Source organism: Periplaneta americana, chromosome 4 (assembly GCF_040183065.1).
Source record: "Periplaneta americana isolate PAMFEO1 chromosome 4, P.americana_PAMFEO1_priV1, whole genome shotgun sequence".
Taxonomy (NCBI): Eukaryota; Metazoa; Arthropoda; class Insecta; order Blattodea; family Blattidae; genus Periplaneta; species Periplaneta americana.
This window is the reverse complement of record NC_091120.1, coordinates 201,549,132-201,564,370: the sequence shown is the minus strand read 5'-3', so window position 1 is coordinate 201,564,370 and position 15,239 is coordinate 201,549,132. Positions and strand designations below refer to the sequence as shown.

Genomic DNA, 15,239 nt, shown 5'->3' with positions numbered 1-15,239 from the left:
ATTATTTTTGTTTAGTCTTAGGACGAGTGAGGTTATGTTGCACAGTTGGGATGTATATGAATTAAACGGTATGAGAAATGTAGGCCTACAATAAACCGATTTGAAAATTAACGAATATCCCTTATTTAGGCTAATATTAGTTACAATCATTATAGCCCAAATTTTTTTTTAAATATTTTGTATTAACTTACATTCTACAATATAATCGTTACCTATTTTAAAAAGTAAATGCCATACATTTGTGAAAAATCAAATAAACTAGAAACAACATAATAATGTATGTACGGTAACGTCTCTTTTTATACAGCACTATGCATTCATAATTTCATGCAGTAAGAATTTTTTACAATTCTGCTCGAGATGGAAACACAAATTACCAGTCGTTTGACCACTATACACCTTCAAGACGTGATATGACTAGAACGTTTTATGATGGGCATTCCCGAATATGTAAAATTGAAACAATAAAATAAAACGTGGCCATCATCTTCAGTTGTAGTGGAAAATAATCACATTTGAAACATATAATAATGCCTCTAATAATTCAATCCTTCACTTATTTGTGTATTTGCTTTTATTTATGTACGTATACATGTAATGTTCAACAATTATTTCTTCAGTTTATTTTAATATTACCTGTAATAATTTGTACGAAGAGATTCACTACTTTGAACATGACTCAAAATCAGCCCTGCAACTTCAAATTCTCCATGCCCGGATTACCGAAAATGTCCGTCAGTAATATCACATTTTAAGAGTTTCTCACAAGGATGAGAACGTATATGATTTTTCAGTGTATTTCGACGTTTGAACCCAGTACCACAAATGTCGCACTTCAAAGGCTTGTCTTCGGAGTGGGTGAGAATGTGACTTTTGAGGTTCGCCTTACTAACAAAACTTTTATCACAAAATTCACATTTGAAAGGCTTCTCTCCTGTGTGATATCGCATATGATACTTCAGTAGAGATGGATAGTTAAATGAAATTCCACATATATCGCATTTAATTGGCATTTCTCCTGTATGGCTGCGAAGGTGTATTTTCAGATTCCGAGACAACGAATAGCACTTTTCACAAAAAGCGCATTTGAATGGTTTCTCAATGGAATGGACTTGTATGTGGTTTTTTCTCGCAGCACACGATGTGAACGTTTTAGCACAAAAGTCACATTTGAAAGGTTTTTCGCCAGTGTGAGTGCGCAAGTGGATTTTCAGTGTGTCAAAATTTGCCAAATCTTTCCCACAGATGTCACATTTGTAGAGTTTCTCAGATGAATGAGTGCGCAAGTGACCCGTTAGATTCCATAAAGATGCTAAGCCTTTGCCACAAATATTACATTTGAAACGTTTTTCACCTGTGTGAGTGCGATAATGCGCAACCAGATGATCCTTCCTTAGAAAACATTTCTTGCAAACTTTGCATTGAAAAGTCCTTTTGCATGAAGACTTTGGTCGAGACGCACTATCAGGATATTGAGGCCTGCGTTGCTCTGATGATTCCGTCCTCGACACTATATTGTTTTGATTTATTGTGATGCGTTGATAGGGTAGCATGGATCTGAACAAAAATATTTCTTAAGTTAAAATATTTTAAGAGCTCACACAATGGAGACAATATATTGAAAAATTACACTTGCCATACCTAACGGATTTTCCGGGACCATACTGGAATCGAGATCTTAGTCCTGGTACCCAAAAATAATTATCGGGATGCATAAATGTCGTGGTTTTCAGCAAACGAAAATGGAAAGAAAAATATAATTTTCTTTCTTTTCACACGATTTTATTTTAATTTATATATACAGCAGCTCAAAACGGTTACAAATAAAGAATCTGGTGGATACATACTACAATCAATTCAAGTTCACGATAAATTACATTCCTATTGAATGAAACATCTGTTTTGATTGTTATGTCAGGGATGAATCATTATTTAAAGTCTAGATATGGTTATTTTTTATCACTATTACTTGTATTGTATAAACCATTTAATCTTAGATCAGAGGTTAAATTGATCCTTGTTTCAGCTGAACTTGGAATTTTGTGTTGTATAAAGTCTAATCTGAGATTAATTTGTCTCAAACTAAAGTCAACTTTGACTGAAGAAATTTCTCCGATTAAGTTAGATGATCCAAGTTCAGTTATTTCTTTTCTGTTTGAAATATACGAGTGACAGATTGTGCAAATAAAATATCCATTATTATTAATATTAATAGATATGTTACGTACATTTATATATATTTCTTTCAATTTCTTGCCTTAATACACAAACATTCTTATATTTTATAAGGTTCTATCGTGTTCAGCAGTATCAAATAACATAACCTATAATTATATTATGTTTATAACAACCATTAATTATTAATGGATATGATAGGTACATTCATAAATGTTCAATTAACTGTATTACTAAACGAAAATTGTCGTTTTATAAAGCTTTATTATGTTTAGCAGTATCAAACACCATAACATGATAACAACTTGGAGAACAGTCAACCTCCTTCTTATTGTCCGCCATTATTTACATTGAAAAAAAAACAGTGTCTCCAACAGAGTGTAATACGGAAAGTCGCCAAAAAGTAGTTGTAAAGTCGCTAGATTTCTCATTATCAACAAAGAAAGATTAAATTTGGTCACTATGAGGTGCTAAAAAGGTCACCAAAGCCCTATTTAAGCAATATAAAAGTTAAAAGAAATTGTTGTTGAAAAAGAGTTAAAATCGATAGATTGGCAACACTGAACAAACCTGTATAACATGGTCCGCGCATCACGTATTTCACCTGTTTATGCGATGTTGCCAAATCCTTTTCACGTGAACTTAGATTGCATTTGAACCAAGGTAATTTGATCGCAGAAAAGTTTTATACAATAGAAGAAGTGTCTGAACTCGGTTTACTTTTCGATCTTCGATCAAAATTGATCTTTAGTCAGGGAGTTTTATACAATTGGGCCTTAGAATTTGATATTTATATAACAATACTGCCTTCTAAATCCTTGATAAATTTGGAACTGCTCTCCACAACAATTCCAAGAAGAAAATCACGTTTCTTGCTTGCAATTCTTAGATTACCAATTGAAGATTTAACATTCTAAAGTGCTAAGTGCCAATTTTTTTAATTTCATTTTATTCAATCTAGGGGAGAAACATCTATATAAAAATATCATGCTAAATTGTCTTTGTCGTAGCTCAACTGTAAGTGACTCATTTATGCCCCAAAAGACATTGTTCAGGTATCGCAGTGTATTTTAATTAATATCTGAGAAAGATGTTTTTGGCACTTAGCACCTTCAGAATTTTGGGTCCTCAATTATACAAGATATTATGAGATGGAAATATTGTACTTCATAATATATACCACAGATAAATTTATACTACATTAGTAAATCATTTTCACTGAAATTTGTTTTAGTTTTTCTGTACATAACAACGGTTGCAAGTTTCCATTCCTAATGCTAGTAAGTAAATACAATTTTGCTCCTTTGATATTTTGCACATTTCAATTATGAAAGTAAAATGTCCCGGATTGTCACTTTTTAAATATGGCAACCCTATGAAAAATTACACAGAACAATACATTAACGTTAAACAAAAAATTCAATGGCACTTCACACATGGCGAAAATATTAGAATAAACATTCCTTCTTATTTCTTCTTACACTACACTAGAATAAGCATAAATTAAACAATGCAACATTGCCTGACTTTCAAGAAAACATATTCTGGTGATATTTTGGCAATCACCAATGCACCTAATTTTTTTTTTTCCAATTGGAGACAAAAATGCAGATATCTATGTTCCTCATTCATTAAACAGATGTTTATCCATGTGTCTGCCACTAGAAACTCTTCGAATGTGCACAAAGAGGTAGTAATCTGATGGGGAAAGGTTTGGACTGTAAGCAGGATGTCAATTTTGCTGTTTAAGTCCTTAGCATTCATGAAGGACCTGGTAGTTTCCCTTCTTTCTGAGCAGCTTGTACCGCAGCCTGAAGCTTATTGTGCCGATCTCCTTACTGTGGGATGATAGTCGAAATCCTTAGGACCGCATTCCTGTGAGTACGTGATTCACAGCTATTACAGTAGGCTAACACTTGATGTAAATTATCGCAAGTAACGCACGATGATAGCCTGGGAACTCGAGTTAATTATTTAACATTTTGTTTATTTAATTTGTTAGAGGAAGTTGAGATTTTATTACTTTTTTTTTTTACATTTATATGCATGCACAGATACCTTTCCTTTGTTTTGTTTCCTTAGCAGCGATAATAACAAATATGGCGACTCCTCAACAGAAAGTATTTTGTGTTTTGAAGTTTAATGGCTGGTTTTTCCGAGTATTGTTAGAAAATTTAACGACTGTTAAACTCTAAATAGTTTGTTAATTAATAAAATTGTATGTTTTCAACACCAGTTTGGTTTAACAGATTGTTAACAGTTTGTTAATTTTAAATGTAGAATTTCGGACAGTTAACTCGTTTAACAGTTAGTTAAATATGGCCGATGTCTCCACAGCTGTTCGAACAGAAGTTGCGAAATTAATATTTTGTGTCTCTCTGTAGGGAATGTTTAGCATATGACTGGTAATATAACATTTAAAAAATACTTTGGACTGTTTAAATACATCAGTGTTATTTTATTTCTTTCATATTTCGTATACATAATAACAATGAGGAAATATAACCTTACTTTGTAATTATTATTCAGCACGTCACCTACAACTTTCATTTGTCAACTGTTTGTTTATGGAGCGTGGCCTACTATAACAGGTTGTCATTTTATGCAAATTTCATTACTCACTCTATATATAGAATTTAAAGATTAATTTTAGCCAATCAAAAATTGTCTTGCATGTGTAGAATCATTACCAACTGCCGTTGAGTAGTTAAAATAGTGCTAACAGACGTTATAGTTAAGTGTTGGTTATCTTAAAGTTAAAGTTATGTTAAAGTTATGTTTTATTTAACGACGCTCGCAACTGCAGAGGTTATATCAGCGTCGCCGGATGTGCCGGAATTTTGTCCCGCAGGAGTTCTTTTACATGCCAGTAAATCTACTGACATGAGCCTGTCGCATTTAAGCACACTTAAATGCCATCGACCTGGCCCGGGATCGAACCCGCAACCTTGGGCATAGAAGGCCAGCGCTATACCAACTTGCCAACCAGGTCGACGGTTATCTGAAACAAAATCATGTTGAACAAATGGAAAATACATTAACAAAGCGTTAAAAATAAACTGACTGTTAATTTAACAGTCGTTAAGCAAAATTAAACATTACTTGGACAAACTGGCCATGAGAGTTGTAAATCGGTTATAGCAGTTCAAAGTGCGTTTCGTGGGCAGTTTAATCACCCCCCCAAATGCCAACAACATCCGTCGATGGCTAACCAGTTGGCAACGACCGGTTGTCTGTGTAAAGGTAAAAAGTGTGGGACGACCAAGAGTGTCTGAGGAGAATGTTCAGCGCATTCGGGACTTTTTCTTACGAAGTCCTAAAAATCGGTTAAGAAGGGTAATCATAAACTTGCAATGCCAGTGATGACAGTATGGAAGGTCTTAATAAGACGCTTACATATTCGTCCCTGCCGTTTACAATATTGTTAGAGGCTTTAAAGCCTACTAATTACGCTGTGTGCTCGAACTTCGCGCTTGAAAACTTTCAGCAGGAAAATGATGACTTTCTTGATTGTGTTGTGTTCAGTATTGAATCAACATTTCATCTTAGTGGAAAGGTTAACACGCACAATGTCAGAATATGGGGATCTGAAAATCCCCATGAATTCCTACAATCCGAACGAGACTCCCCAAAACTTAACGTTTTCTGCTCTTTCCCAACGAAAGGTTTATGTGTGTCCTGTAACAAACGTGGCTCACATGGAACACTTATGAACTTAATGTAAACTGCAAAAGTTACTCTTTCATTTAACTTGAGTTTTGTTATTGTCATAGTTAAAGTACAGGGACATCATTTTATTTTTACTAACATTTCTAATATTAACCTGGCTATACCTTTGGATTAACGGTTGAGAACCGGAAACACCGTTTGCTATCCCCTGCCACGACTGGAGTTCGATGATATCACGTAAAATACAAATAAATCACTTTACTAGGTATAGGAGGGAAGAAAAGTAGTTCATCCATTTACGTAAACTAGGAAATATTGCGATTTGAGTTCGATAATTTTCATTGGGTTTTTATTTAATCAAAATATACTACAGTATTAACAATGAGTGTTTTTACTCACGAACTGAGCTATCCATGCGGACATATTCATTATGCAGTGTATATTATACTGTCTACAGCACATTAGCGTACAATATAGAGAATGAAGTTAAAATGGAAATAATCATAACATGGATATTTAAACACATTTTTTTTTAAATGGTGGCCGTTCATTTCGATACAGGCTTCAGTTCTTTTGTCCATATTACCACACTATAGACTATTGTACCTAATTCCAATTACCAGTTTCGTCCTTCGTACTAGTAACTCATGTTGAAATAATTCTGTACCTACTCTATAAAAGAGTACCTGACGTACTGTAAATTCAATCTTCTTCTTCATGTTGCAATAATTCTGTACCTACTCTATAAACGAGTACCTTACGTACTGTAAATTCAATCTTCACTTCTGCCCGATCCGAAAAGATAAAATTATTCAGACAGGCTATCTACTGTCCGTCCAAGTGGTTTTGTCACAGGGTCGTAGAAAGGGGCGAAATCACGTGACCGTTAATTACTTATTTAAGTTATTTTAAACAGTTGTATAATATTACGTAGAAGTTCAATTCCTAACAGGAATTAATGTTTTCAGAAGAGAGCTAAGACAGCCCAGCCACTAGCCTTTACAGAGGAGCAAGCAGAAAAGGGTGGGGAAAACCGGGATGCGATATAGGCAAACAGACGACAGTACCTGTGCGGAAATATGATTCAATATTGAAAGCTCTTTCGTCATTGGAAAATGCGAACATATTTCTGGAACGTACTATACTCACTAAATCAGTACTGTTTACTATGACCGTAAGGCGACCTGTTTGGAGGACGGTTGGAAGTTTACTAGTATAGAGGGTGGGAGTGAAGTACATTCAGAAATTCAGGTACAATAAAAATTGAAGTAAAAATAAAATTATGTCCCTATATTATTAAACACCTTTAAAATCGCTATATTCTTTTATGTAAACCCTGTGTAGTTCTCATTCATAGGCTTAGGCATTTCTAAAGCTTATCGATGGCGTGCGATCGTATGTGATTCTTCAGTGTATTACGACGTTTGAACTTGGTGCCACAAATGTCGCATTTCAAAGGCTTATCATCGGAATGGGTGAGGGTATGGCTCTGAAGGTTGGCTTTACTTACAAAACTTGCACCACAAAATTCACATTTGAAAGGCTTCTCCCCTGTGTGATAGAGCATATGAAACTTCAGTTGAGATGGATAATTGAAACATATTCCGCATACATCGCATTTAATGGGGAATTCTCCTGTGTGGATGCGAATGTGTAGTAAGAGTTTCCGCGACACTGAGAAGCTCTTTCCACAAACGTCGCATCTGAACGGCTTCTCAGCTGCATGCACGTGCAAGTGGTTCAGTTTGGCGGCAGACGACGGAAACGCCTTCCCACAAACGTCGCATTTGAATGGTTTCTCGCCAGTATGAGTGCGTAGGTGGATTTTGAACGTGTCTATATTTGCCAAATCCTTCCCGCAAATGTGACACTTGCAGAGTTTCTCAGAGGTATGCGTGCGCAAATGACTTGTAAGACTCCGTGAAGTTGCCACACTCTTGCCACACAGATCACATTTGAAACGTTTCTCGTCTGTATGAGTGACAGAATGCACAGCCAAGTGATGCTTCCTTGAGAAACTCCTGTTGCAAACTTCACATTGAAAAGTCCTTTTGTATAGTGACTTCACTTGAGAATTACAATTTTCAGGATTTCGCTGGACAGTCTTTGTTCCTTGTGGCGATGATTCGTTGCTCAACACTTCATTGTTATGACTTTCTGCGCGGTATAGTTGTGTCGATCTGAACACGAAAAACAAAATAAAATAAATTCTGAGGTTGAATTTAAGCTACAGTATGTACTGTAAGGATGATCAACGAATTAATATCTATTTTATTGTATTAGAGTACTTTATTTCTTCTAATCTTTATATGCTTTCTTCTGTTTTTATCACATCCCTAGCATTTATTTTTTGTTTGCCAACATTTCAAACTGCAAATTCTTTATGGTACTATAAAACATGCTTTGCTATCGTCATTTGTTTCTCGCATAGACAGTCAACTGAAAATGGCGGCTCCGTTCAAACGTTTTGGTGAAGCTAACATTAGGGGAATAGAATTTCAGTAAGTCAATTAATATTTCATTGTATTAGAGTACTTTATTTCTTCTAATCTTTATATACTTTCTTCTAATCGTGTAATAGTCAATTAAATCCCATTCGAATTTTGATCTATCGATAAAATCAAAACCTCTAGTGAAATTACTGTTGATAAAATTTGTTTCCACACATCAATAAGTAAAAGAAAAGAATTGATGCAGTGCGCATATGAACTGTATTTTTCTTGTATCCTTGAAGCTATCAATTTACCTTGTTGAGGTATTCTGAAATATCAGTAATGAATGGTAAATTTAACAGCCAATTTTCGTCCTCCACTCGGGAATTTTTGTGACCTATAATATAAATATTTATTAACATGTTAATGTCCTAAGCTAGCGTAATATTTCAAACATAGGCGAAAATTACTTAAAATGCAGTGCAGTCATGTTTCGACTATCAGTCTCATGGCAAAGAGGAACTTAGACAGCCAGAAGTAGATCCTTAACTAAACCCTACAATTTATGTTTCATTGTAAATTTCATAAACAAAACAGCATACACTATGCTAAAGCTGCACAAAAATAGGTTTTCGAATGACTATTCATGTTACTCAGATAATGTATGCTGCTCTCTATTATTGAAGATTTAGAAGGTAAGTATTCATTTCTATACTTTAAACAAGTGTGCAGTTCGTGTAATAATTGTGAAACTGAAGTTGTCACAATCGTAACTTTCAACAGAAGTGCTTTTGAACTAGTGTTAAAATTCAAGATGCATTAAAAAAATCAATGAAATTCTGCCATTAGCATTTGCATAACTTACAAACAAGTGAAAAACTATTATGCAAATCTGGCTTTCAGGTAGTAGCTCCCTGTAAAGCAGGTTTGAATAATTTCAAGGAAAAATTGTTCCGGGGCCGGGTACCGATCCCGGGACCCATCGCTTAGCGCGCGAACGCTCTACCGACTGAGCTACCCCAGGAACTATACACGACACCGTCACACCGGGGTAGCTCAGTCGGTAGAGCGTTCGCGCGCTAAGCAAAGGGTCCCGGGATCGATACCCGGCCCCGGAACAATTTTTCCTTGAAATTATTCAAACCTGCTTTACAGGGAGCTATCACCTGAAAGCCAGATTTGCATAATACATTCGTTACTGTGATACGTTAACAGAAAGCCACAATTTAAGTCACGCAGAGTACTGTGTGCACTCATAGTTGAGTTCTGGCGTCTTGTCAGCTCATTTGAGTTGTGTGGATACAAAGGAAAAAAATTGTGACGGTGTCGTGTATAGTTCCTGGGGTAGCTCAGTCGGTAGTGTGTTCGCGCGCTAAGCGAAGGGTCCCGGGATCGATACCCGGCCCCAGAACAATTTTTCCTTGAAATTATTTAAGTAAAAAGCTGATCACATAAAACAGTTACATCTGCCACACGGACTACTTCGAAGCTTTTATATTAAAACTGAAAAACATATACATGTCGTGTCAACTGACAAATTCTTGTATCAACTAATAAATAATATCAAATAAATAAAGTAATGATGCACGTCACACTCTCATTTTCAACAAGCTAACATTCTTTTTAAATCCATGTGCAAAATCGCGTAAAAAACTAGGTAGTGAATAGCTTGAGTAGAAGCAATGGTTTGTCTAGATACTCCAACAAGATATGCACAAAACGTCTCAACTCTACAGTTTCCATTTTCATTCCTTATAGTGTCAAATACGGAAATATGAAATATTCATCTCAAGTAAATTAAATCAAAGAAACAAAGACTAACGAAACACCTTTCAATATTACAAATGAATTTGTATGTTTCTAGCGAAAATGCCAGGTTATTTTACACTACAAGACATGATCAGCAACATAAATGATTTTCTACTATAAAGAAGAATGTGCTGTCTCAAAACAATACAAGATTATGTTCTTCACCATCACACAAGCAGTGCTGAGGGCCAAAAATCTCGCACAAAACACTTACCTCTTGGTCAAGACTTCGTCATCCTCGGCCGTTACTTCCACTTTCAGTTCCTCCTTCAATGCATCCGCGTCACATGATTCTTCCTGATAAAGAAAAGTAAATATAACTCAAACAGCTGAACAACAATACATGCATATTTTAAAATGTACGGAAGTAACATGTCACTGCTATAATCTCGTGATTCAAACATGTTTTCGTGGGTTCGAATGTAGGGTTGCCAACTAGCCAGTATGTCACCATTCTGGACCGAATATTTTGGTAAGTCTCAACATAAAACAAGTATCAGCCCCTAAGCAGCCCTTTTATGATCAGTAATTTTATCAAATGAGTTTGAATACTTCTGATAAAAGCTTTTGTCAAGTAGGCTGAAAGGAATTTTTTTCTATGTAGTGGGCCATTTTAACCTTTAACTCAAGAGTAGATAGCGATATGGGGATTTTCAAGTGATTTTCAGTCTTAAAGCTTGATGGTTCTACACCAAATGTATTAGAAATTTTAAATATTGGAGGACAAAAATTAGGGCTTCAACTAGATGAAAATAAATATATTCAATGATCAACTGTGTTTATTAAATGAAGTGACTTCTTCCTTTGTGAAAGATTAAGATTTGACAAATGTGGAAACTGGCGTAAATATTTGTAGTATGACGAAGCTTCAGACAAATCTCCACGAATAAGATTGATAGTTCAACATGTGTATGCTATTCCTTCAAGCATTGCTTTTGTGGAGTGTGTATTCAGTATCATGAAAAACTTATGGAGTGATAAGAGGAATCATTTAGGTGTGGAAATAGTAAAAGCTGAACTTGGTACCAAGAAAAACCTTAAATTTAGTTGTGCAGAATTTTATCGCTTTATAACAGAATAAAAAGAAGTTCTTAAAACTGTGGCATCAAGCCACACACAAAGTGAATTTGGTGCACTGAAGCAAGATTGTTGTTCCTCGAACTTTTTTATTACTCATGTAGATAGCACCAGTATGTATACAGTTCAATAAAGAGACAATGTTTCCTTAGGAGATTCTGTATTTAGTACTATATATATATATATATATATATATATATATATATATATATATATATATATATATATATATATATATGTATATATATATGTATATATATATATATATATATATATATATATATAGGCCTATATCTGTGTATATTCATCCATACTTGCAAATGTAAAATGACTGGTAATTTTATTTTAGAATGGACGAGTCTATTCTAATCGTGCTTTGGTTGAATGCCTTTCTGGCTCCCCCCTTACAAATTCTCCCGAATTATAAGGCGAATATCAGGTAATCTAATGGCGAATCTTCCGACTAATCTACCGAAATACCATTTTGCTCTAATTTATCCTAAAGTTGCTCAATACTGTACTGGCGTAGATGATTCAGAGCCATTAAATAAATTATAAAAATAATTTGCATGTCGCCTATAAAAGCAATGTAACATCAACAAGGTGGTTCAGTAATCAATTCCATCATGCACATTGTGTAGTAAAACTTATAGTTAGATATTATTATCTCCCATATAAAATTGTAATTGCCACTAAACTGGAGAATTACCACAGTCGCTTTGAACGGTGCTGTTACGTTTACCACCAAATTTAACTAAATACACAATGTCACCAACATAACAATATGACGTTGGTGTGTGGCGTAGTTGGCGGAAGAAATTTGTTTCTCTCTCTCTCTCTCTGCCTCCTTCGTTCTGAACATTACTGAGAGATAGCACCAGTGTTAGCTACAAGGTGTATTTGCGCAAATATATTGCAAGTAGATTACACGACTTATTACGTGGCTTAGATGAGAGTCTCGAGACAAAACAGTTTTGCTATATTTTTTTTTCTCTCTGTCTACCTCCTTCGTTCTGAACATTATTGAGAGATAGCATCACTGTTAGCGACAATGTGTATTTGCGTAAATATTGCGAGTAAATTATGACTGGCTTAGATGAGAGGCTCGGGACAGAAACAGTTTTGCTGTAGCGCATGGGCGGACCTCTCATGCAGTGGGAGCGTGATCCTTATGTGAATTTATTTTCGCGTGTACATTGCAGATTAAATGATTGAGATCCCTTCTTACTCCGGTTACAGACCTTGCATATACGAAGGTTAGGTTTGGTTAGTTCAGGTTTTTATTAATCAAGTCCGCGCATGCGCAGAAAGGTAATATGATCCTGTCGCGAGCTGCACGTGATAATTGATATGAGGTCGAGGAATGGGAGTAGGTTAGGTTAGGTTAGCTTTGGTTAGGTTAGGTTAGGTTAGCTATGGTTAGCTTAGGTTAGGTTAGCTTAGCTTAGCTTTGGTTATGTTAGCTTAGGTTAGCTTTGGTTAGGTGAGGTTAGGTTAGCCTTGTTAGGTTAGGTTAGCTTAGCTTTGGTTAGGTTAGTTTAGGGATAGGGAAGTGACAGGAGATTTTAACATGAAGTTCATGTACATATTATGTAATATAAATGTTATCATTTGCATGTATTTGACGAAACTTTTTAATTTTAACATAAAATTTGACTTCATTCGTCCATGTAGTAGTTGAAATTATATAATATGACAGTTTTTGATTCGTAATATTGATAAACAATGATAGGCCTATAATGAAAGCGGCGAATAACTTCATGGTCCCTAATTTTTTTTTTTCGTAAAATGCTAGGTTTTTTTCTCTAGGCCAGAAATAAAACAGCAACGCGGTCATAATTACGTACTTCACGCTAACATTAACAGGAAATTTACTTTCCGTCATTTTAATAATATTCCGTGAAACACACCTTTCTTCCTGATCATTTCCTTGTGATAACCTAGTTTAAGATCTTACTACATCTGCATTTTCCTTTAATGCATTCAAAAAACTGCCGTGGTACTACATAAAATCTTGAACTTGACTAATGGAGTGAATTATTTAAGAATATAGTCGCGAATTTGACTACCACCATTTCGATTGTCTTTTGTTTGATACGGCTCGGTACGGCCTGGTGACTAATAGCCAGCGAGTAGCGTCGACTATCGATATTGGTCTGCCGGGGGTATTATCCAGTTGTTCCGTAATTGCTTTCTATCAAGCTGTTTTTTTTTTTATCTAGATGATATTATTTTCTTAAACCAAGATATACTAATAAAAATGCACGCATAAAATGTTAGTAAATGTATTACTGTACACAAGGAATATTAAGGGCTACCACCATACACTAAAAAATATTTATAGTGTTGATATTGAAGTTTCATAAAGTCAGTGTCTGTCAGAAATAGAAGAATTAAGTAAAAGAAAGCTAGCACCTTGCGCCATGCATTAGCGACAAGCTACACTAACCTTGGTTTCACACTTCACTGCAGGAGCTGAAGCCTGCTCTAGTTTCACCTCGGATGTGAGATCGTACTGGGGGTCCACACATTCCACCTTTATCCATGTCAAGTGCTGGACATAAAGATATCACATCATAAATTATAAATGTATTGTTACTCATTGAGGTCTGCCTCTCAGTCCTTGGCTAATATTTGCAGTACAAACGAAAAAATATTTTTAAAAATACTGAAGAGGAGGAATCAGAAACAATTGAAAGGGAAAGGCAACACTTTCCATACTGAAATATATTATGGTCTGATTTACAAACAACAAAGTCCTCTGTAAGTTATATGGCCCCCAACATTATCTCCCATAGTGCGCCTATTATAAGTACCGAAATTCAAGAGCGTTTGTCGGGTGTTGAATGCATGCAGTTCACTTCAGTCTTTAATGAGCTACTAAAGGGATTACTCATTCGTGTGTAGTGCAGTGCAAGCCATTATGTTTTCTTTCACTAATTATTTGATAACTTACTTACTTACTTACAAATGGCTTTTAAGGAACCCGGAAGTTCATTGCCACCCTCACATAAGCCCGCCATCAGTCCCTATCCTGTGCAAGATTAATCCAGTCTCTATCATCATACCCCACCTCCCTCAAATCCATTTTAATATTATCCTCCCATCTACGTCTCGGCCTCCCTAAAGGTCTTTTTCCCTCCGGTCTCCCAACTAACACTCTATATGCATTTCTGGATTCGCCCATACGTGCTACATGCCCTGCCCATCTCAAACGTCTGGATTTAATGTTCCTAATTATGTCAGGTGAAGAATACAATGCGTGCAGTTCTGTGTTGTGTAACTTTCTCCATTCTCCTGTAACTTCATCCCGCTTAGCCCCAAATATTATCCTAAGCACCTTATTCTCAAACACCCTTAACCTATGTTCCTCTCTCAGAGTGAGAGTCCAAGTTTCACAGCCATATAGAAGAACCGGTAATATAACTGTTTTATAAATTCTAACTTTCAGATTTTTGGACAGCAGACTGGATGATAGGAGCTTCTCAACCATGTATGGTGGGTCCCTATCACCACGGCATGGCGCGTCCTCAGGTTGCGGATAGAGGAGACGGCCTCCAGATATGGAGGGTAGCTGCGAATATATTGAATAAGCAGTCGTGGACAGCCGATAAGGGGTGGTCCTCCAGCTTGGGGGTTGGGCGAAGGGCTAACAACCCATCACCGTAAAAAACAGCTTGTTACGAATTCCTACAGTAAGCCTCGGAATTATTTGATAACACTGAAGGGATTACTCATTCGTGTGTAGTGCAGTGTAGTGTAAGATAATATGTTTCTCTAATCATTTGAGAATTGTACATAGCATATTTCAGCGAGTTTTTGTAGTTTTAAATTACCGTAAAATGGGATAAATAGTGACACAGGGGGTGAATAGGGACGAAGTTTTATTATTTTGTCTTTCTTTGTGTCTGAGTAAATATAATAATTGTTTATTTTTTCATTCATTATGAATGAAAACATAAACACTCTTATTATTATATTTAATCTTAGACACAGAGAAATAAAAAATAAAACTTCGTCCCTATTCACCCCATTTTACGGTAGGCAAAAAGTGGAATAAAAATCAGAGAAGCCATT

At 35.6% G+C, this 15,239-nt stretch overlaps 1 protein-coding gene across 9 annotated transcripts in view; it reads right to left on the bottom strand.

Annotated features, from left to right (window-relative positions):
• Positions 1 to 222: 222 nt before the first annotated feature.
• LOC138698614 (zinc finger protein OZF-like) overlaps positions 223 to 15,239 on the bottom strand; it is a 29,510-nt gene continuing 14,493 nt past the window's right edge. For 2 of the 9 annotated variants that reach the window (XM_069824671.1, XM_069824673.1), the window contains 3 exons: positions 13,612 to 13,716; positions 10,300 to 10,382; positions 227 to 1,557 (listed from right to left, as the gene is read on the bottom strand). In XM_069824671.1, the coding sequence (XP_069680772.1) occupies positions 720 to 1,557; positions 10,300 to 10,382; positions 13,612 to 13,716 (1,026 nt within the window). In that variant the 3' untranslated portion in view covers positions 227 to 719. The other 7 variants (XM_069824668.1, XM_069824669.1, XR_011331912.1 and 4 more) reach the window with 6 other exon arrangements.